The 15,888-nt window shown below is 44.5% G+C and overlaps 1 protein-coding gene across 5 annotated transcripts in view; it reads left to right on the top strand.

Annotated features, from left to right (window-relative positions):
* Scamp1 (secretory carrier membrane protein 1) overlaps positions 1-15,888 on the top strand; it is an 84,522-nt gene that overhangs the window by 30,036 nt on the left and 38,598 nt on the right. For 4 of the 5 annotated variants that reach the window (NM_001346609.1, NM_029153.1, XM_030247117.1 and 1 more), the window contains exon 2: positions 2,726-2,803. Coding sequence is in view for 1 of the 5 variants with exons in the window: in NM_029153.1 (NP_083429.1) it covers positions 2,726-2,803 (78 nt within the window). In the remaining 4 variants the exon portion in view is untranslated. Of the gene's footprint in view, positions 1-2,725; positions 2,804-9,194; positions 9,359-15,888 lie in introns of those variants that run through there. The other variant, XM_006517515.2, reaches the window with a different exon arrangement.

Here is a 15,888-nt window from a genome sequence, read left to right as displayed (position 1 = left end):
CTGTGTAGCCTTGGCTGTCCTGGAACTCACTCTAAAGCCAGGCTGGCCTTGAACTCAGAAATCCACCTGCCTCTGCCTCTGCCTCTGCCTCCTGAGTGCTGGCATTAAAGGCGTGCGCCACCACACCCTGCTCCACACTGTTCTTAATTAGGTGTCCACCTAGTTCTTAATTAAAATAGGCAATCATCATAACTGAGTTTGGGGGGGAACCTGTGTGAAAATATTTATGTCCATATGATCAGTGCTGATTGATAATGATGAATACTGAGAGCTAGGGAACACTAACTTGCCTTTATCCTTGCCACTGGCTGCCTGCCTTCCTGAATAGTGCTGGGGTGAGCCAGTCATGCTCAGATGAGCAGCCGGGCTCAAGTTGAGCAGGCAGGCACTTGTGGGCCTCTCTGCCAGTTGTGCAGCCTGCGGTAGCAGGTCCTTTGCTGAGGGAGAGACTATGCCAAGGTGAGGTGACTGTGAGAGTTGGCAAGGCTGGAGAAGTAGGTGGGGCTGGGCTAATGGTCAGAAGCCTTATATATTTTATCTGAGGAATATTTTTGCTATTCTGAAAAACTGCTGAGATCTCTCTCTAGCCACAGCCTGAACTCTTTTTCTGGCATTTTATCAGTCTCAGTATCGTTGGTTTTGCTATTGAGTTATGAACTTATGAAGGTGTTATAGTGGCTTATTTATTATTATCATCATTATTTTTTGGTGTATACTTGCTGGGTTTTGTGTATTTTGGGGAGTGGCTGTGTTCCCATTTTGTTATTATTAGTGGTTTTGAGACAGCTAGCTTTCTAATTGAGACAGCTCTCTCTGCCAGTAAAATTCTAAAGGTTCTCTTTATAGCTCATGAGTTTTCTGACCAAAGCCAGAAAAGGTACTATAAAAAGTTCAAGTCAGAAATCTTGTTAGAAAAATTCTAAAAGTAATTCTTGAGTTTTCCAATCAAAATCAGAAAGCCAGAAAAAAATTCTAAAAAAGCAATGTTTGTTCTTCAGACAGCCTTCTCTGCCTAGCTGCTAGAAAACATGCTGAAAGAGCTATGCTCGCTCTCTAAGGAATTCCTGGGATTTCTAACCGAGGTCAGAAATCCCACTGCAAAAAAATTCTACAAGAGCTGCATTCCCTTTCCATGGACTTTTGACTAAAATAAAAAATCCCGTTTAAAAAAATTCTTAATTCTTAATTCTGTTCAACTCTCGATAGAAAAAAATTCTACAAAAATCACTTCCTGCTCTCACTTTCTGCTGGCTCATCTCCTGCAGACCAAAAGCCCAGTTTTTTTATTTACATTTCAACTCAGTCTTTTACTCTGGGCTCCCTCTTGACTGTCCCACAGACTGCATGCCAAGACCTTAGCTCGACTCTTAAAAAAAAAAAAGAAAGAAAGAAAGGACAAGTACATTTTTTTTTAACATTGAAAAAAAATTTCAGAGATCTGCCCTCTTTGTAAATTTAGCTGGGTGTGGCCCCTTGTCCTGAGATTACCATTCTGACCACACAACTAAATTAAATTAAATTAAATTAAATTAGTACTGTTCCAACTGACCTTAAATTCAAGAATCTACCTGCCTTTGTAAACAAAACACTTAGCTGGGCGGGATCTTGCCTTGCAGTCACCGCTCCCTAAATCTCTTTACCTCTTTCCTCAGCATCTTTCTCACAGAGGGCTCATAGTGCAGTAGCTGCCTCTGTTCCTCTAGGTCTGTGAAGATCCTCATACAATTCATATTGCATCCTTATATTGTCGCATAGTTGAGAAATTATATATTTTCAGACTCATGTTTTTAGAGTTCTTTTCCACCGCCTTAAAGGCTGACCTAAAGATCCCAGCATTTACCATTTTGCTGAGACATAGACACACCTTTGCCTCCCGAACTCATGCTGTCTCTGATTATCATGGAGTCATTAACCTTACAGAAAAACATTCCTCGGAGGAACATAAAAATAATGTATATTATTATTCAAACAAGCCTTACCCCTCAGCCGCCATTGATACTCAAGCCATTCCACTCCCACCAAAGCCATGCTAGACTCGGCAATATACATGTGTGTGTCTCTCTCTCTGTGTACTCATACATACCTCTGTGTGTGTGTGTGTGTGTGTGTGTGTGTGTGTGCGCACACACACACACAGATAACAATAGTAATTAAAGAAGAGATCATGATTTAGGAGGTAGAACATAGGAGGGTTTAGAGGAAGGGGCAGGAGTGATGTAGATAATTACTCATGTGTGAAATTCTCAACATAATAAAACATCACAAAAGTAAAAAGGAGACCATGAAGCCAGATATGAAGCCAGAACTCAGGAGGCTGAGGCATTAGGACTGCCAAGGGTTCAAAGCCAGCCTGGCTATAGAGTGAGACCCTGTGTCATAACGGGGGGAGGGTATGAACTTTATGTTGATCTGACAAATGGTGGGTTTAAGTGTCCTAAGGCAGTCAGCACCACACAGCAAGTAGGTGGGCCTACTTCGATCTTTATATACCGACTAGCAGCTGACTTGCGCCTAACTCATGTTTTATTTGTTTTTCTTTGAGGGTGTGAGGGCTGCCGGCTTAAATATTACCTTTGTTGAAATGTTGAATATATCTGACAGTACTTTCAGTTTGCTTTGTTTTGCTGAGACCAAAGGTTCAGATAAAGCAAGTAGTATGTAAATATCAAAATTGTGTCTTAATTATTAACTCATATTTTTTTTTCTCTTTCAATTCTTTTTCCAGGACCCATCTGTCACACAGGTGACAAGAAATGTGCCACCGGGACTTGATGAATACAACCCTTTCTCCGACTCTCGCACGGTAGCATGATTTATTTTTTGTACTTCTCTTAAGTGTTTAAATGGAAGTTAAATAGGGGACATTTTAACTACTCTTTTTCAGCTGGTGGAGTAAGTGAGTGTAAAACAACCTGTGTGGATGTGTTAGTTAGAATTCAGCAAGTTAGGATTGTTTGTTTTTCATGGGCAGGACATTGGTGGTAACCATGATGACCATGATAGTTCTCGAGAAGTTCCTGAGAGTTCCTCTTCTGTAAAGTGTGTTGTGCGGACCTCCTCGAGGCACTGGAAGCACTGGGAAGTAGGAGCGTGCCTCTTGCTGTTGGTGCTGCCTTTGTGGGAATGTCGGCGATGCTTTCTTATAATGGGGCTGCCTGTGACATTTGTGTGCTTGTCATTTGAGTCGCCTGCTGCTGTAGCAGTTTTTCCCTCTGGAAGTCTGCTTGCTCTAGGAAAAAAACTTTCTTCCTCTCAAACTTCAGGGGTATGAGAAGACCTCCCCTGATGGGTGCCTACTCTGTGTGCTCACGAGGGTGGAAAGGACCATGTTCTGCCGTGCATTAAGGTCATCACCAGTTACACTTAGGGCTTTTTGTTAAAGCCTTTTGGACAATTTTATTTGATCAAGATTTTAGAAGTTTGGAAGTAGGCCGGGCAGTGGTGGCCTTAATGCATGCCTTTAATACCAGCACTTGGGAGGCAGAGGCAGGCAGATTTCTGAGTTTGAGGCCAGCCTGGTCTACAGAGTGAGTTCCAGGACAGCCAGGGCTATACAGAGAAACCCTGTCTCGAAAAACAAAAACAAACAAACAAACAAACAAACAAACAAAAAACTTTGGAAGTAGTTTTCTCCTCAAATAATGTTGTTTTCTGAAATTTCGCTGATATCTTAGATAATTGTACACACCAGGTCCCTAGTTATAAATATTTGTGATTCTGAAAATGTTAGTCACCCCATGCATACTTGTGTTATAGATGTGGATTTTTATCACCCTATAATGATCCTTAACTGGTTGGTGAGTATTCTTCATAGTGTAGAAGATTATTCTGAAAGATCATGTAGAATTTCCTTGGGGGTTTCTTCAATGTGTATTTTATTGACTCCTTAGTTCTATAGGAGCTTTGTACAAAGCTGTAATTAAAAACATAAATGTATTTGCTCCTTGTCCTCAGTTCTGGGTATATAGATCCTAAAACTTTTGGAATTTGATGTATGTTAATGAGGTGACTGGTAGCTTTGTGTCCCTAGGTGCTTCAGGATGTGTGTGTGTGTGTGTGTGTGTGTGTGTGTGTGTGTGTGTCTACCATGAACCTGGTGCCCATGGAAGGTGGAAGGAGACATCCGATTCTCGGGAACTAGAGTTCCCTGGTTTGTGTAAATGCAGATGCTGGGAACTGAGTCCAAGTCTTCTGTAAGAGCAGCTGGTGTCCCTAAAGGCTCAGTGCTGCTCTCTGGCTTGCTGGTAATGTTTTGCTCAGCCTGCTTTTTTATAGAACCTAGGACCATCAGCCCAGGCATGACCCCACCCACAGTGGGCTGGGCCCTCCCCCATCAATCACTAATTTAAAATATGCCCTACAGGCTTGTCTTCAGCCTGATCTTATGTAGTCATTTTCTTGAGGCTCCCTTTTCTCAGAAGACTTTAGCTTATGTCCAGTTGACGTAGAACTAGCCAGCACACACCATGTTCCCTTTAGAAACAGATGACTAAGGAGTAAAAGTCCTGGCCTTTGGAAAGTTTTTAAATCCTAAATGGGATTTTAAAAAACTTCACGTACATACAAAGGATATATATGGGACAAATGAAACATAAAATGGTAAATTACAGTCCTAGATGTTGAGTCTCTGCAGTCCCAGAAAGGTTTTTTTGGAAGAGCGTCTAGCTAGGTTCTAGTCTGAAACTAAGCCGCTCTCCGTTTTCTGAGCAGTCGCACTACATCAGAGCCAGGAACATGATTGTTGTCAAAGAACCCAATGACACCTGTGCTGTGTTTTTATTTGAGATGTTTGATTTCACGTGTGTGGGTGTTTTGCCTGCATGTGTGCCATGTGCCTGCAGTGCTGGTGGAGGTCAGCAGAGGGCCTTGGATCCCCTGGGAGTTTGTTGATAGGTGTGAGCTGCTCAGTGGGTGCTGGAACCAAACCTCAGTCCTTTGCAGGGTAGCAGGTGCCCTCCTGCGCTGTCTACACACACACACACACACACACACACACACACACACACACACACACGGTTCCAGGTGCCCTCCTGCGCTGTCTACACACACACACACACACACACACACACACACACGATTCCAGGTGCCCTCCTGCGCTGTCTACACACACACACACACACACACACACACACACACACACACACACGGTTCCAGGTGCCCTCCTGCGCTGTCTACACACACACACACACACACACACACACACACACACGGTTCCAGGTGCCCTCCTGCGCTGTCTACACACACACACACACACACACACACACCCACCCCCACGGTTCCAGGTGCCCTCCTGCGCTGTCTACACACACACACACACACACACACACCCACGGTTCCCTGACTGAATTAAATGATGTGGCTGACCTTTGTCCAGACACCCTTTCAGGTGATTGGTGATTGGTGTGTTCATATTTGTTTTAGAAGGTATTTGTGACATGGAAGCTTCTAGATTGTTGCATAAGGATGTGGTGACTTACTTTAGGTCAAGCAGGCAGATGCTACAGCAGGATGGCCATGTGTATAATCCTGCTGAGATTTAAAAAGTTCACATTTTATTAAAAGTAGGTTTCTCAGGGCTAGGAAGCTGGCGTAGCCTTTAGGACACCAGCTGCTCCTGCAGAAGACTTGGACTCAGTTCCCAACACCTGCATGGTAGCAAACCTGCAATCATCTGTAACTCCAGTTCCCGGGAACCTGATGCCTCCTCCTGCCTTCCATGGGCACCAGGCTCATGGTACACACACACACACACACACACACACACACACACACAGAGGCAAAACACTCAAACACAGAAAAAAATAAATCTTAAAGATTTCAATCAGGGTGTGGTGGTACGTGCCTTTAATACCAGCACTCAGAAGGCAGAGGCTAGTGGATCTTTGTGAGTTCAAGGCCAGCCTGTCCATGTAGGGAGTGCAGACCAAATAGAGATACACAATGAGGCCCTGTTCTGGGAAACCCAGTTCCAATGGCTACATCTACAAAACAACTTTCACAACTAAGGCTCAGGGAGCCTTCAGAAGAGGGAGTGGAAAGACTATAAGATCAGGGAGTTTGCTGTGAAATTGTGTCTCCTAGTAATGTGAGAAGCTATACCCAAATACTCTTACCAACATGACTGCTTAAGCAAGGACAGCAACAGTAGACCTGCCGCAGTGGATAGTAGAAAGCCAGGCGGTCTTAACCCTATACAGAGAACTACAGACAACTAGGCAATGCTCCGAGTGGGACCAGCCTTCCACAGAGAAGAGCATTCTGACTGGTTATCCAACACCAGGTGGTCAACCCTGAAAAGATACATAAATGTAACATTATACAGATCAAGGAGGTTGTATTTTGGAATATATATGTATATACATATACATATATGCATGGAACAGAAAGCAGTAAAGACAGAGGCTGCCTTAGAGTTACTGTTACAGAGATAACACATCATAATAGAAGCAACTCAGGGAGGAAAGGATTTCTTTGGCTTACGTGTCCTCATTACTATTCATCACTGAAGAAAGTTGGGACAGGAAGGCAAACAGGGCAGGAACTAAACAGAGGCCATGGAGGAGTGCTGCTTACTGACTGCTCCCTATCATAGTTAGGGTCTTATTGCTGTGAAGAGACACTGTGACCAAGGCAGCTCTTATAAAGGGAAACTTTTAATTGAGACTGGCTTACAGGTTCAGAGTTTAAATTCATTATCACCATGGTGGGAAGCATGGCAGCCTGCAGGCAGACATGGTGTTAGAGATGGAGCTGAGAGTTTTACATCTTGATCCCCAGACATCAGAAGGGGGCTGTGTGCCTCACTGGACAAAACTTGGGCACAGGCAACCTCAAAGCTTGCCACTACAGGGGCACACTTCCTCCAACATGGCTACACTCCTAATACACCACTCCCTTTTGGGCCTGCAGTCAAACACGTGAATTTATGGGGCTATACCTATTCAAACCACCACATTCCCCATGGCTTGCTCAGTCTGCTTATAGAACCCAGGACTACCAACCCAAGGATGGTACCGCCTACAGTGGGCGTGGGCCCTTGAATATTAGTTATTTATTAAGAAAATTCCCTACAGACTTGCCTACGACCTCATCTTGTAGAATCACATCCCCTTTCTCTCTGTCTCTCTGTCTCTCTTTCTGTGTGTGTCTCTCCCTCTGTGTGTGTGTGTGTATATTTACGTATTTATCAATCAATCAATCAATCAATCAAACACATTTTTGGTTAAGATCGGGTTTCTTTGTATAGTTCTGGAACTCACTCTGTAGACTTGGCTGGTCTTGAACTCACAGAAATCTGCCTGCTTCCTGAGTTCTGGGATTAAAGGTGTTTGCCACCACCTTCCAGGCTGAAACAGTTTTCTTAGTTGAGACTTCCACCTCTCCAATGACTTTAGTTTCTGTAAAGTTGTTCATAAGCCAGCACTTTGGCCATGACTTTGAAAGAGATCAAGGAAGAGTATATGGGAGGATTTGGAGGGAGGAAACGGAAGGGAAAATGATGTAATTATAATCTCAAAGGAAGACTTAACAGTATGTAATTTTTTTTTGAAAGAAAACTTCAGGTAGTTAAAAGACTATAGAATGGAAAGTTGAATACTTTTATAATTTTTGACTCACACAGTTATAAATTCAAGAGTTTTTACAAGATGCCATATAATGTAGACAAAGTATCTGCTGGTGTGGGGAACTCTGAGCACTTGGAGTGGGTGGGCCTAGTCTGAATTGAGATGTGCTGTAAATATAGCGACCTTGAGTTACGATGTAGGTAATCTACGTTGCTTGAGTGTAAGTAAGGTGCGTTTTGTTAAGGAGACCATGTACGTATTCAGCACATGCTAGGCTGGTCCCCTGCCCTACCTTCTGAGTTGCTAGGACAGAGATCTGATCCTTGAGGACTGATCAAGAGCACTTCCCTCTAACCAGGTAATGGTTTACATTATCTTAGGCTGCTCATGGCCTCTGACAGGTTTTCTTCTGATATTAAAAGGTAAAGACTGGGGACACATGGGGCTGGGATACCGTGCTCTGGATAGAAGTCCTTAGAGATACTTGGGACCTCACTTGCTGCCATGTTTCCTTTCCTTGCAGAGGGTTGGTCTGCCTTTTTCTTTGTTCCTTGTACCATGTGCAGTTTCTCTCACAGATCTGTACCTTCCAGCAGAAAGAACCACGCGAAGGAGATTGCCGGGTGGGCATCTCTAACTGTAAGGGACATAAATGACTGACTTGTCTAAGAAAGAACTGCCTCTAACATCCACCATGCAGACCATGCAGTAGGTAGAGGGCCTGGGGACCAGCTCTGATGGCTGATTAGTGGGTAACTTCAGGTGTGCATCTGAACTCTTTTGGGTTTTATTCATGTCTTTGATGGAGGCAAGCATTGAATTAAATAGTTCCCCCTGTCAGTCTCCTCGAACATGCATCCTTTTAGCTGTAGGACTGCTGGTGATTGCATAGAGCAGTTCTTGTTTCTAACCCTGTGGACGGCCTCTCTCCCTTTCGACACTTATTTGCCTCTTGCTGTGCGTGTCCTTTTCTCTCTGCAGCTCCCTGGCCTGGTATTCTGGGAGCTCATTACCTTTCTCTAGAGCCAGTCTTTGTTTCCGGCTCCTTTAATGACACTGTGCCTCTGTTCTCCTAGTGTCCTAGTGACCAGAAGTACAAATGTTCCGGGCTCAGCTGGCTTCCTTTCCTATATCTAATCACTGGTCACATCCTCACTCCCTCAAGAGCTTGTCTGTTGTCCTTTCAACTGAAACCAAGCTGTCCTAGTTCAGAAACCTGCAGAACAGCACAGTGGTGGCCTTCCAGAGATGCAAGGCCTCCTCCTGTCTATCTTCAGACTACTTTTCTTTTCTTTTTTAATACTGCTAGGGAATATTTTCTTAGAGATCAGATGAACTTACCTACTTTCCTTAGAAGTGACTATATATTCTATACTTAGCAGTTTGGCACGTGGGGGCAGCTGACTAGATCTTAGCCTGTCTCACTTTTTGGCTTATAGAAAAACTGAGGAGGAAGTCCAGTGTGTTCTAGGTTACCCATGTAGACGTGTCCCAGTCCTAGTCTAGTGTGCTGTTTGCTTTAGCCAAAGGCATCTAGCTCCCTATAAACCAAACCTCTCTGAGATCTCCCAACCTGGCCTTCCACTGTTGTGAGGGAGTCGGGATTGTGCAGTCACAATGCCGGGGTTTCCTAGGTTATCCTCACTTCTGTGGGTCAAGACAGCATCTACACAGGTTTTCTATTACAAACTCAGTGGCATGAAGAACAATAAGCTTACTCCACAGTTTCTGTGGGTCAGAAGTCTGGGCTCAGTAGAACTAACTCTGTTAGTCAGTCTAAAGCTGTGTTGAAGGTATTGTCCATGTTGAGTCTTTTTAAAGATTTATTTTTAATGATATGTCTGTGTTTGGGTGTGTGCATATGAGTGCAGGTGCCTACAGATGCCAGAGGAGGGCATCAGGCCCTTTTGAGCTGGAGTTAAAGGCTGTTGTGAGCTGCCATGTGGGCACGGGAACCAACTTTGGATCCTCTTGAGGGGCAGCATTCTTAACTGCTTAGCCATCTCCACAGCCTCCTGGGCTTGTTCTTGTCTGGGGTCTGATTGGGGAAGCATCTCTTCTAGGCTCCTTGAGGTTCTTGACCAAGATCATACTCAGTATATGACAGAGTCTTAGCAGTTTTCAGGCAGTTAGTTGCTGCCTTCTGTTGGGGCACAGATCTCCCCTGCAGTTCCCAGGGGATTCATGAGTCTCCCATCATGATTCATTCTGTCTATCCTATGGATCATCTTAGTCCAGTCTGCTAAAGTAGATTCTTAAAAGGATGTAGTAGAATCAGGAGGGTGGCTGTTTATCACCATTACTGTACTTCAGTATTTTGTTGGTTCGAAGAGTGTTAAAAGCCCTAAAATACTTTCAGGAGGAGGATTCTATTTCAAAGATGTGAACACCATGGGGAGAATCAGGAGGGTTCACTTTAGAGCCAAGTGCCACACTGGGAATTAGATAATATGTTAGGACTATGGCTGTGTCCCTCCTGTCTGTTCACCTCAGTTCTAAAAAGGGTCAAAGTGGAGGATCCTCTAGGAGACCTCCCCCTGCCTGTCTGCCTTTAACATCACCTATCTGAGTCTGCCAAGACCATTGTCATCCTGTTGGTGTCCTGGAAACAGGACTCCAGGGATGATTCTCCTCTGCTGCTGTTTAATCCTCACAGTGTCTATGTAGCCTTCAGCCTGCCTCCCTTGTATGTGTAGCTCTTTGAACTCTGTTCAGTCCTGCAGGAGTCAGTCCATCTTCAAGCCCTTCATTCTCTTTTGAGTGCCTCCTCTTCTTTGTGCTGTGGAAACACCATACCGTGAGGGTAATGTGCTATACTCTGTGCAGGTTTGGCCAAATGCCTTATGCTGGGTCATTTATAGACAGCAGATATTGATGGCTCACAATTCTGGGGGCTGGAGATTTCAAGGTGCATATGCAGGCAGATTCAGTAGCTGATGAGGGTCTCTTTCCTGGGGCCTGTGTGCCATTTCTTGCTACGCTCTCATGTGGTGGAAGAGATCCGCTCCCCCCCGCACCCCCCGCACCCCACCCCCCACCCCCGTCTTTTTAAGGGGCACTGATTGGATTTATAGGTGTTTCTCCCTAACAGCCACCCCACCTGAGTGTCATCTGCTGAAACTGTTGATTGAGGATTAGCTTTCAACATAGAACTTCTGGGCGGGGTGACAAGTCATTCGGGCCATAGAATTCTGCTTTTTCTGCAGCCTTTGCAAAAAAGTCGTTGGTTTTCCTCTCGCAGTTTTAAACCAGGCAGAAGGTGAGTGTGATTCCCATGATTCGGAAAATCCCCCACATTTGTATCTCATTAGATTTTTTTTTCCACGAGAAGAGGTTTATTGTGGAGTGGAGGGGGAAGAGAAGGAGGAAAGAGGGGTGAAGAAGAAGGACTCATTAGATTTTAATTAGGAGCCTGCAGCCACTGTCACTGACATAATGACCTCCACAACTTGTTTTTAATGTTTTTGTATCTTGACTTCCCAGAACTATGATTGTTTCTAACCCGTTCCTATTTTGCTGTTTCTGATCATTTTTCCAAACTCTCATGTCTCATTTCCTTGACCCTTTCCGTTGTCCTACCCAGACTTCTTTATTACAGTTACTGTCTGTTTTATAACTATGCAGTTTTAAAGTTTTATGCGTCCATTTATTTGGTATGAGGAACTGAATGTAAGGCTTGAGCAGGTTAGGTATGTACTCTACCATCGATCTGTATCCAGCGCCATAAAATCGGGTTCCTCTCCTCTCCCCCAAGACAGGCTCTCACCTTTACCCCTCCTCAGGTCCTAATGATAAACCAAAGCCAATGACAAACCTCCTGCCCTAGTCTCCCCAGTCTGTATGCCCCCTCCCCCGACTTCTCTGCCACATGCAGCTAGAGTAAAACTGCATACAGATGGTGAGGGGAATGGCCGGGATACCAGACAGGACCTAATGTCCAGTCCCACCCCTTCCATGAGAGAATGTCGGCAATCCACAGGACTGGTCGTGATGGACTCCTATGCAGCTAGAGGCAGTGTCTTTGGGAAGATAGCTCCTTTCAACCACGTATTTATACAGAACAGGCAGCCCTGGAGCAGGGCTGTGGACTCTTCTGTAGGAGATCAGTTTAACCCAACCCTTCGCTTTAGGGTTCCTTCCTCTGTGGCTGAAGTCCATGTGTCTGTGACTACTGCCTCGTGTCTTTCAGTCACTCCTCTTGTTGGCACATCTTCCAAGGCCTCTGGGACCTCCAGTGTGACAGTCCTACTGTTAGTCCTCCAGTGTGACAGCCCTACTGTTAGTCCTCCAGTGTGACAGTCCTACTGTTAGTCCTCCAGTGTGACAGCCCTACTGTTAGTCCTCCAGTGTGACAATCTTACTGTTAGCTCTCTGGTTTCCTTTACTTCATGTTCCCTCCTCTCATTAAAGTCTGAGTTGTCTTGGGGCTGCGTTCTAGGCAGTGATTAGAAACTGTCCCCATTTCTTCTACTTTGATAGAACCCTCAGCTCAAGGTCCCCTTTTGTTGCTTTTCAGTCTGTTTTCAACTAGTAAGAAAAGAGTTGGCTGGGCAGGTGGTGGCATAAGCCTTTAATCCCAGCACAGGCAGAAAGGCAGGTTGGTCTCTGAGTTTGAGGCCAGCCTGATCTACAAATTAAGTCTAGTACAGCCAGAGCTACACAGAGAAACCCTGTCCAAAAAAAAAACAAAACAAACCAGGAGTTAATCATTGCTTCCATCTCTCCCAAGCTGTATTTTTTTTTTTAAAGATTTTATTTGTGTGTGTGTGTGTCTCTGTGTGTGTGTGTGTGTGTGTCTCTGTGTGTGTGTGTGTGTGTGTGTCTGTCTCTGTGTGTGTGTGTGTGTGTGTCTTGGGTGCCTATGAAGGCCAGGTCCGTGGAGCCATGAGTGATGGGAACTGAACTGTTCTCCTCTGCCCTGCTGAGCTTCTCGTGGACCCCTTTTTTAAGAGGCTTTGTTTTTGTAGAACAGTGTTCTCTTCCCAGAGGAAGGTGCAGATTCCCACTGCTCCTGCCCCTCACCCCCAGCCTCCCAGTCTACTGAATCACTTTACCTCTAGATTGACACAATTTGTTACAGTTAATGAGCCTGTACGGACACACAGTAACTCAGCCTGGGTATGTTCCTGCTGTGGGTTGAGTAAGTGTGGGCTGACCTGGACCCATCAGTGTCATTGACAGCTTAAGGAGACCCCAGCCTTGCCCTCCTGGTTACAGTCTCAGCAGCAGCCACTGGTGTTTGGGTTCTCTGCTTTTGTTCGGTTGCATTTCTGTAGCTTCACCTTTCCCACCAGTCATCTTACCATTGCACTATGTAAGATGCAGCCTTTCAGATGGCTGTTTTACCTGCTTGTGTGTGTGTGTGTGTGTGTGCATTCGCGTATGTGTGCCCTTTCACAGCTTGATGGCTCGTTTCTCTTTAGTACTGCATAGTATTCTACCTTGGGTCTACTCTGTTTATGGATCCTTTCACCAACTGAAGGAAGTGTGCTTGCTTCTAGTGCCCTACTGCGATGAATAAAGATGCTAAAAATATATCTGTAGGTTTACTGTGAGCATAAGTTTTCAGCTCATTTGGGTAAGTATCAGGGGTTGTGATTGCTAGATCACACGGTAACTGTACATTTAATTTTAATTTTTTAATGTGTGTATTTAAGTATTATAGTATGATTTAAAGAAATATATATAGATAGTGAGTTTACATTACTATCTTACTGTCAGTTCATACAAATGCTATGTTTTGGTAGCAGCTCCACACTGAGAGCTCAGCGTGTATTTCCTGTGCAGTTTGACTACATCACCTGTTGTCTTCCTGCTGCGTGTCACAGCAGGAGACTTGCCTGCCTTAGGAACTTGTATCCTCTGGCCTTCATCTGCCCCTTTCCTGCCCCAGTTTCTCCTCATCTTCTGTAATCACCGTTTTGTCCTCTCTGTGAGCCTTCTTTTTAGCTTTCACATGTAAATGAGATCATGCAATGGTTTTCTTCCTGTGTCTGGTGTATTTCACCTGAAGGTACGGCTTCAGGGGAGCTATTTAAGTTATTTGCTGTGGTGGTGGCAGAGGTGAGGTGAGTGGCTTTGCTCCACCCCAAGGTCCAGCATGATACACTGCCTTGCCACAGGCCCAAAGCAAGAGTCAATCATTTACTGCTGAATCCTCTGAAGCTATGAAAAGCTTATCCTGTATACAGATCATTCAGGTACTTGTTGCAATCCACTCCCTCTCATGTCCAGTGGTTTTCTTATACCTCTAGTACTAAGCTAAGCAGAAACAGCAGGAGTTAGGCCTCCTTGGCTGGCACTGGGTTTTGATGGAGAGGCTGTTAGCTTTTCCTGGGGATGCTGTGAAGGCTTTGCAGATAGTCGTGTGTGTGGTGAGGGAATTCCCTTCAGGATAAACTATGGGGAATTTTTGCCATGAAGTATGTTAGATTTTTGTCAACATTTTTTTCTATGTCAGCTGAGATGAACATGTGCTTTTTAGTTTCTAGTCTGTTGATACAGTGTGTCATGTTGACTGCTTATGTAGTGAAGCAGCCTTCCTGGGTTAGGGGCAATACACATGGTTGCCCTGTATGATTTTTACATGTGTTGTTGAACTTTGTCTGCTGGTGCCCTGTGAGGGTTTTGCATAAATTCTCCCTAGAGGAGTTGGCCTGTAGTTTTGTTTTCTTTAGATTTTTAAAAAAAGATTTGTGTGTGTGTTTTGTGTGTATTGGGTTGTGTTGCCCTGTGTTTTGTGTGATTTTTGTGTTGTGTGTAGTGTTTCAGGTGTTGTGTGTATTGTATGTGTTCTTGTATGTGTTGTGTTGTATGTTTGTATTTTGTGTTCTTGTGTGTGTCCTGTTGTATATTTTGAGTTCTTGTGTGTGTTGTATGTTGTTTGTGTTTTGAGTTGTGTGTGTTGTGTTGTGTGTTGCACTGGGCATGTTGGGTATTATATTGTGTGTTGCAAGTTGTGTGTGTGTGTGTATGTTGTGTTGTGTGAGTGTGTATTGTGTGTTCTATGTTATATTTTGTGTGTGTGTGTGTGTGTGGTGTGTATGTGTGCATATTTTTACAGGTGAGTGCAGTGCCTTTGGAAGAGAAGAAGAGAAGAAAAGAAGGCAGCTGTCCCCCTGGAGCTGGTGTTGTGGGTGGTTATCAGCTGCTCAGCATGTGGTGGGAACCAAGTTAAGGTTCTTTTACCAAGGAAATGTCTTCCTTGGTGATTGATGGGCTGGTGGCCCCGGGCTGTTTAAGTAAGCAGCACCCTCTGTGTCTTCCGCATCGCTCCTGCCGATCCCTGGCCTGACTTCCTGGGTGATGGACTACACACTGGATGTCGAGTAGACCCTTTCCTCCCCAGGTTGCTCTTGTTATGTGTTTTATCACAGTAGCAGGATGGCTTAGACTGGGCTCCTGTCCACCAAGTGTCTCTCCTGTTCCTGGCTTTCTTTTCTTAAAGTGTCATAGGTGTTAAAGCTAAGTAATTAATTAACTTCATAAAATATGTATGTAAATAGTCCCTTTAGTTCAATTTTGGGAAAAATTCAAGAAATACCGACAGTTGCTGGCCTCAGTGGCACAGTCTGGTAGAGAAGGGTTAGGAGTTTAAGGCCAGCCTGGGAAATACAGAGAGATTATGTCTCAACAAAAGAAACACAGAGGCCGGGCGTGGTGGTGCCCGCCTTTAATCCCAGCACTTGGGAGGCAGAGGCAGGTGGATTTCTGAGTTCGAGGCCAGCCTGGTCTACAGAGTGAGTTCCAGGACAGCCAGGGCTATACAGAGAAACCTTGTCTTGAAAAACCAAAAAAAAAAAAAAGAAAGAAAAAAAGAAAAAAGAAAGAAACACAGAGGAAAAATGGCTTTAACTTTGCGAGTGCTCGGTGGAACTCGGTTATGGAATTCTTCGGCCCTGTGCTGCTCCTTGCAGGCTGGGTCTTATTTCTCCACTGTCATTGTCCAGTCAGGCGCTCTGTTTCTCGCTGACTCAGTCTTAGCCATTCTGTTGCTCTAGAAGGAGTCTGTCCCTCCCCTTTCCCTAGCCAATATCATTGGAACAGATTTGCTTATAAGAAGCCCTATGATTCTCCTAATTTTCTGGCATTTTGTGGTAGTGGCAATTTTATTTTCATTTTTTAAGTTTTTAGTAGTTTGTTGTTTTTAGTCCACTTAAGGATGATCAACCCTGTTTATTTATTTTCTTAGCTTGATTGACTATATCTGTAGTTTTTCTATTATATTTAGGTTGCTGTTTTGGTTTTCCTTATTTCCTTCCTCCTGCTGATTTTGAGCTTGGTTGTAACTGTGCAGTGTCCTGACCAACCTTGGGCTGCTCTG

This window comes from Mus musculus, chromosome 13 (assembly GCF_000001635.26).
Source record: "Mus musculus strain C57BL/6J chromosome 13, GRCm38.p6 C57BL/6J".
Lineage (NCBI taxonomy): Eukaryota > Metazoa > Chordata > Mammalia > Rodentia > Muridae > Mus > Mus musculus.
Note: the sequence above shows the minus strand (reverse complement) of the source record. Positions and strands in the feature narration are given on the sequence as shown.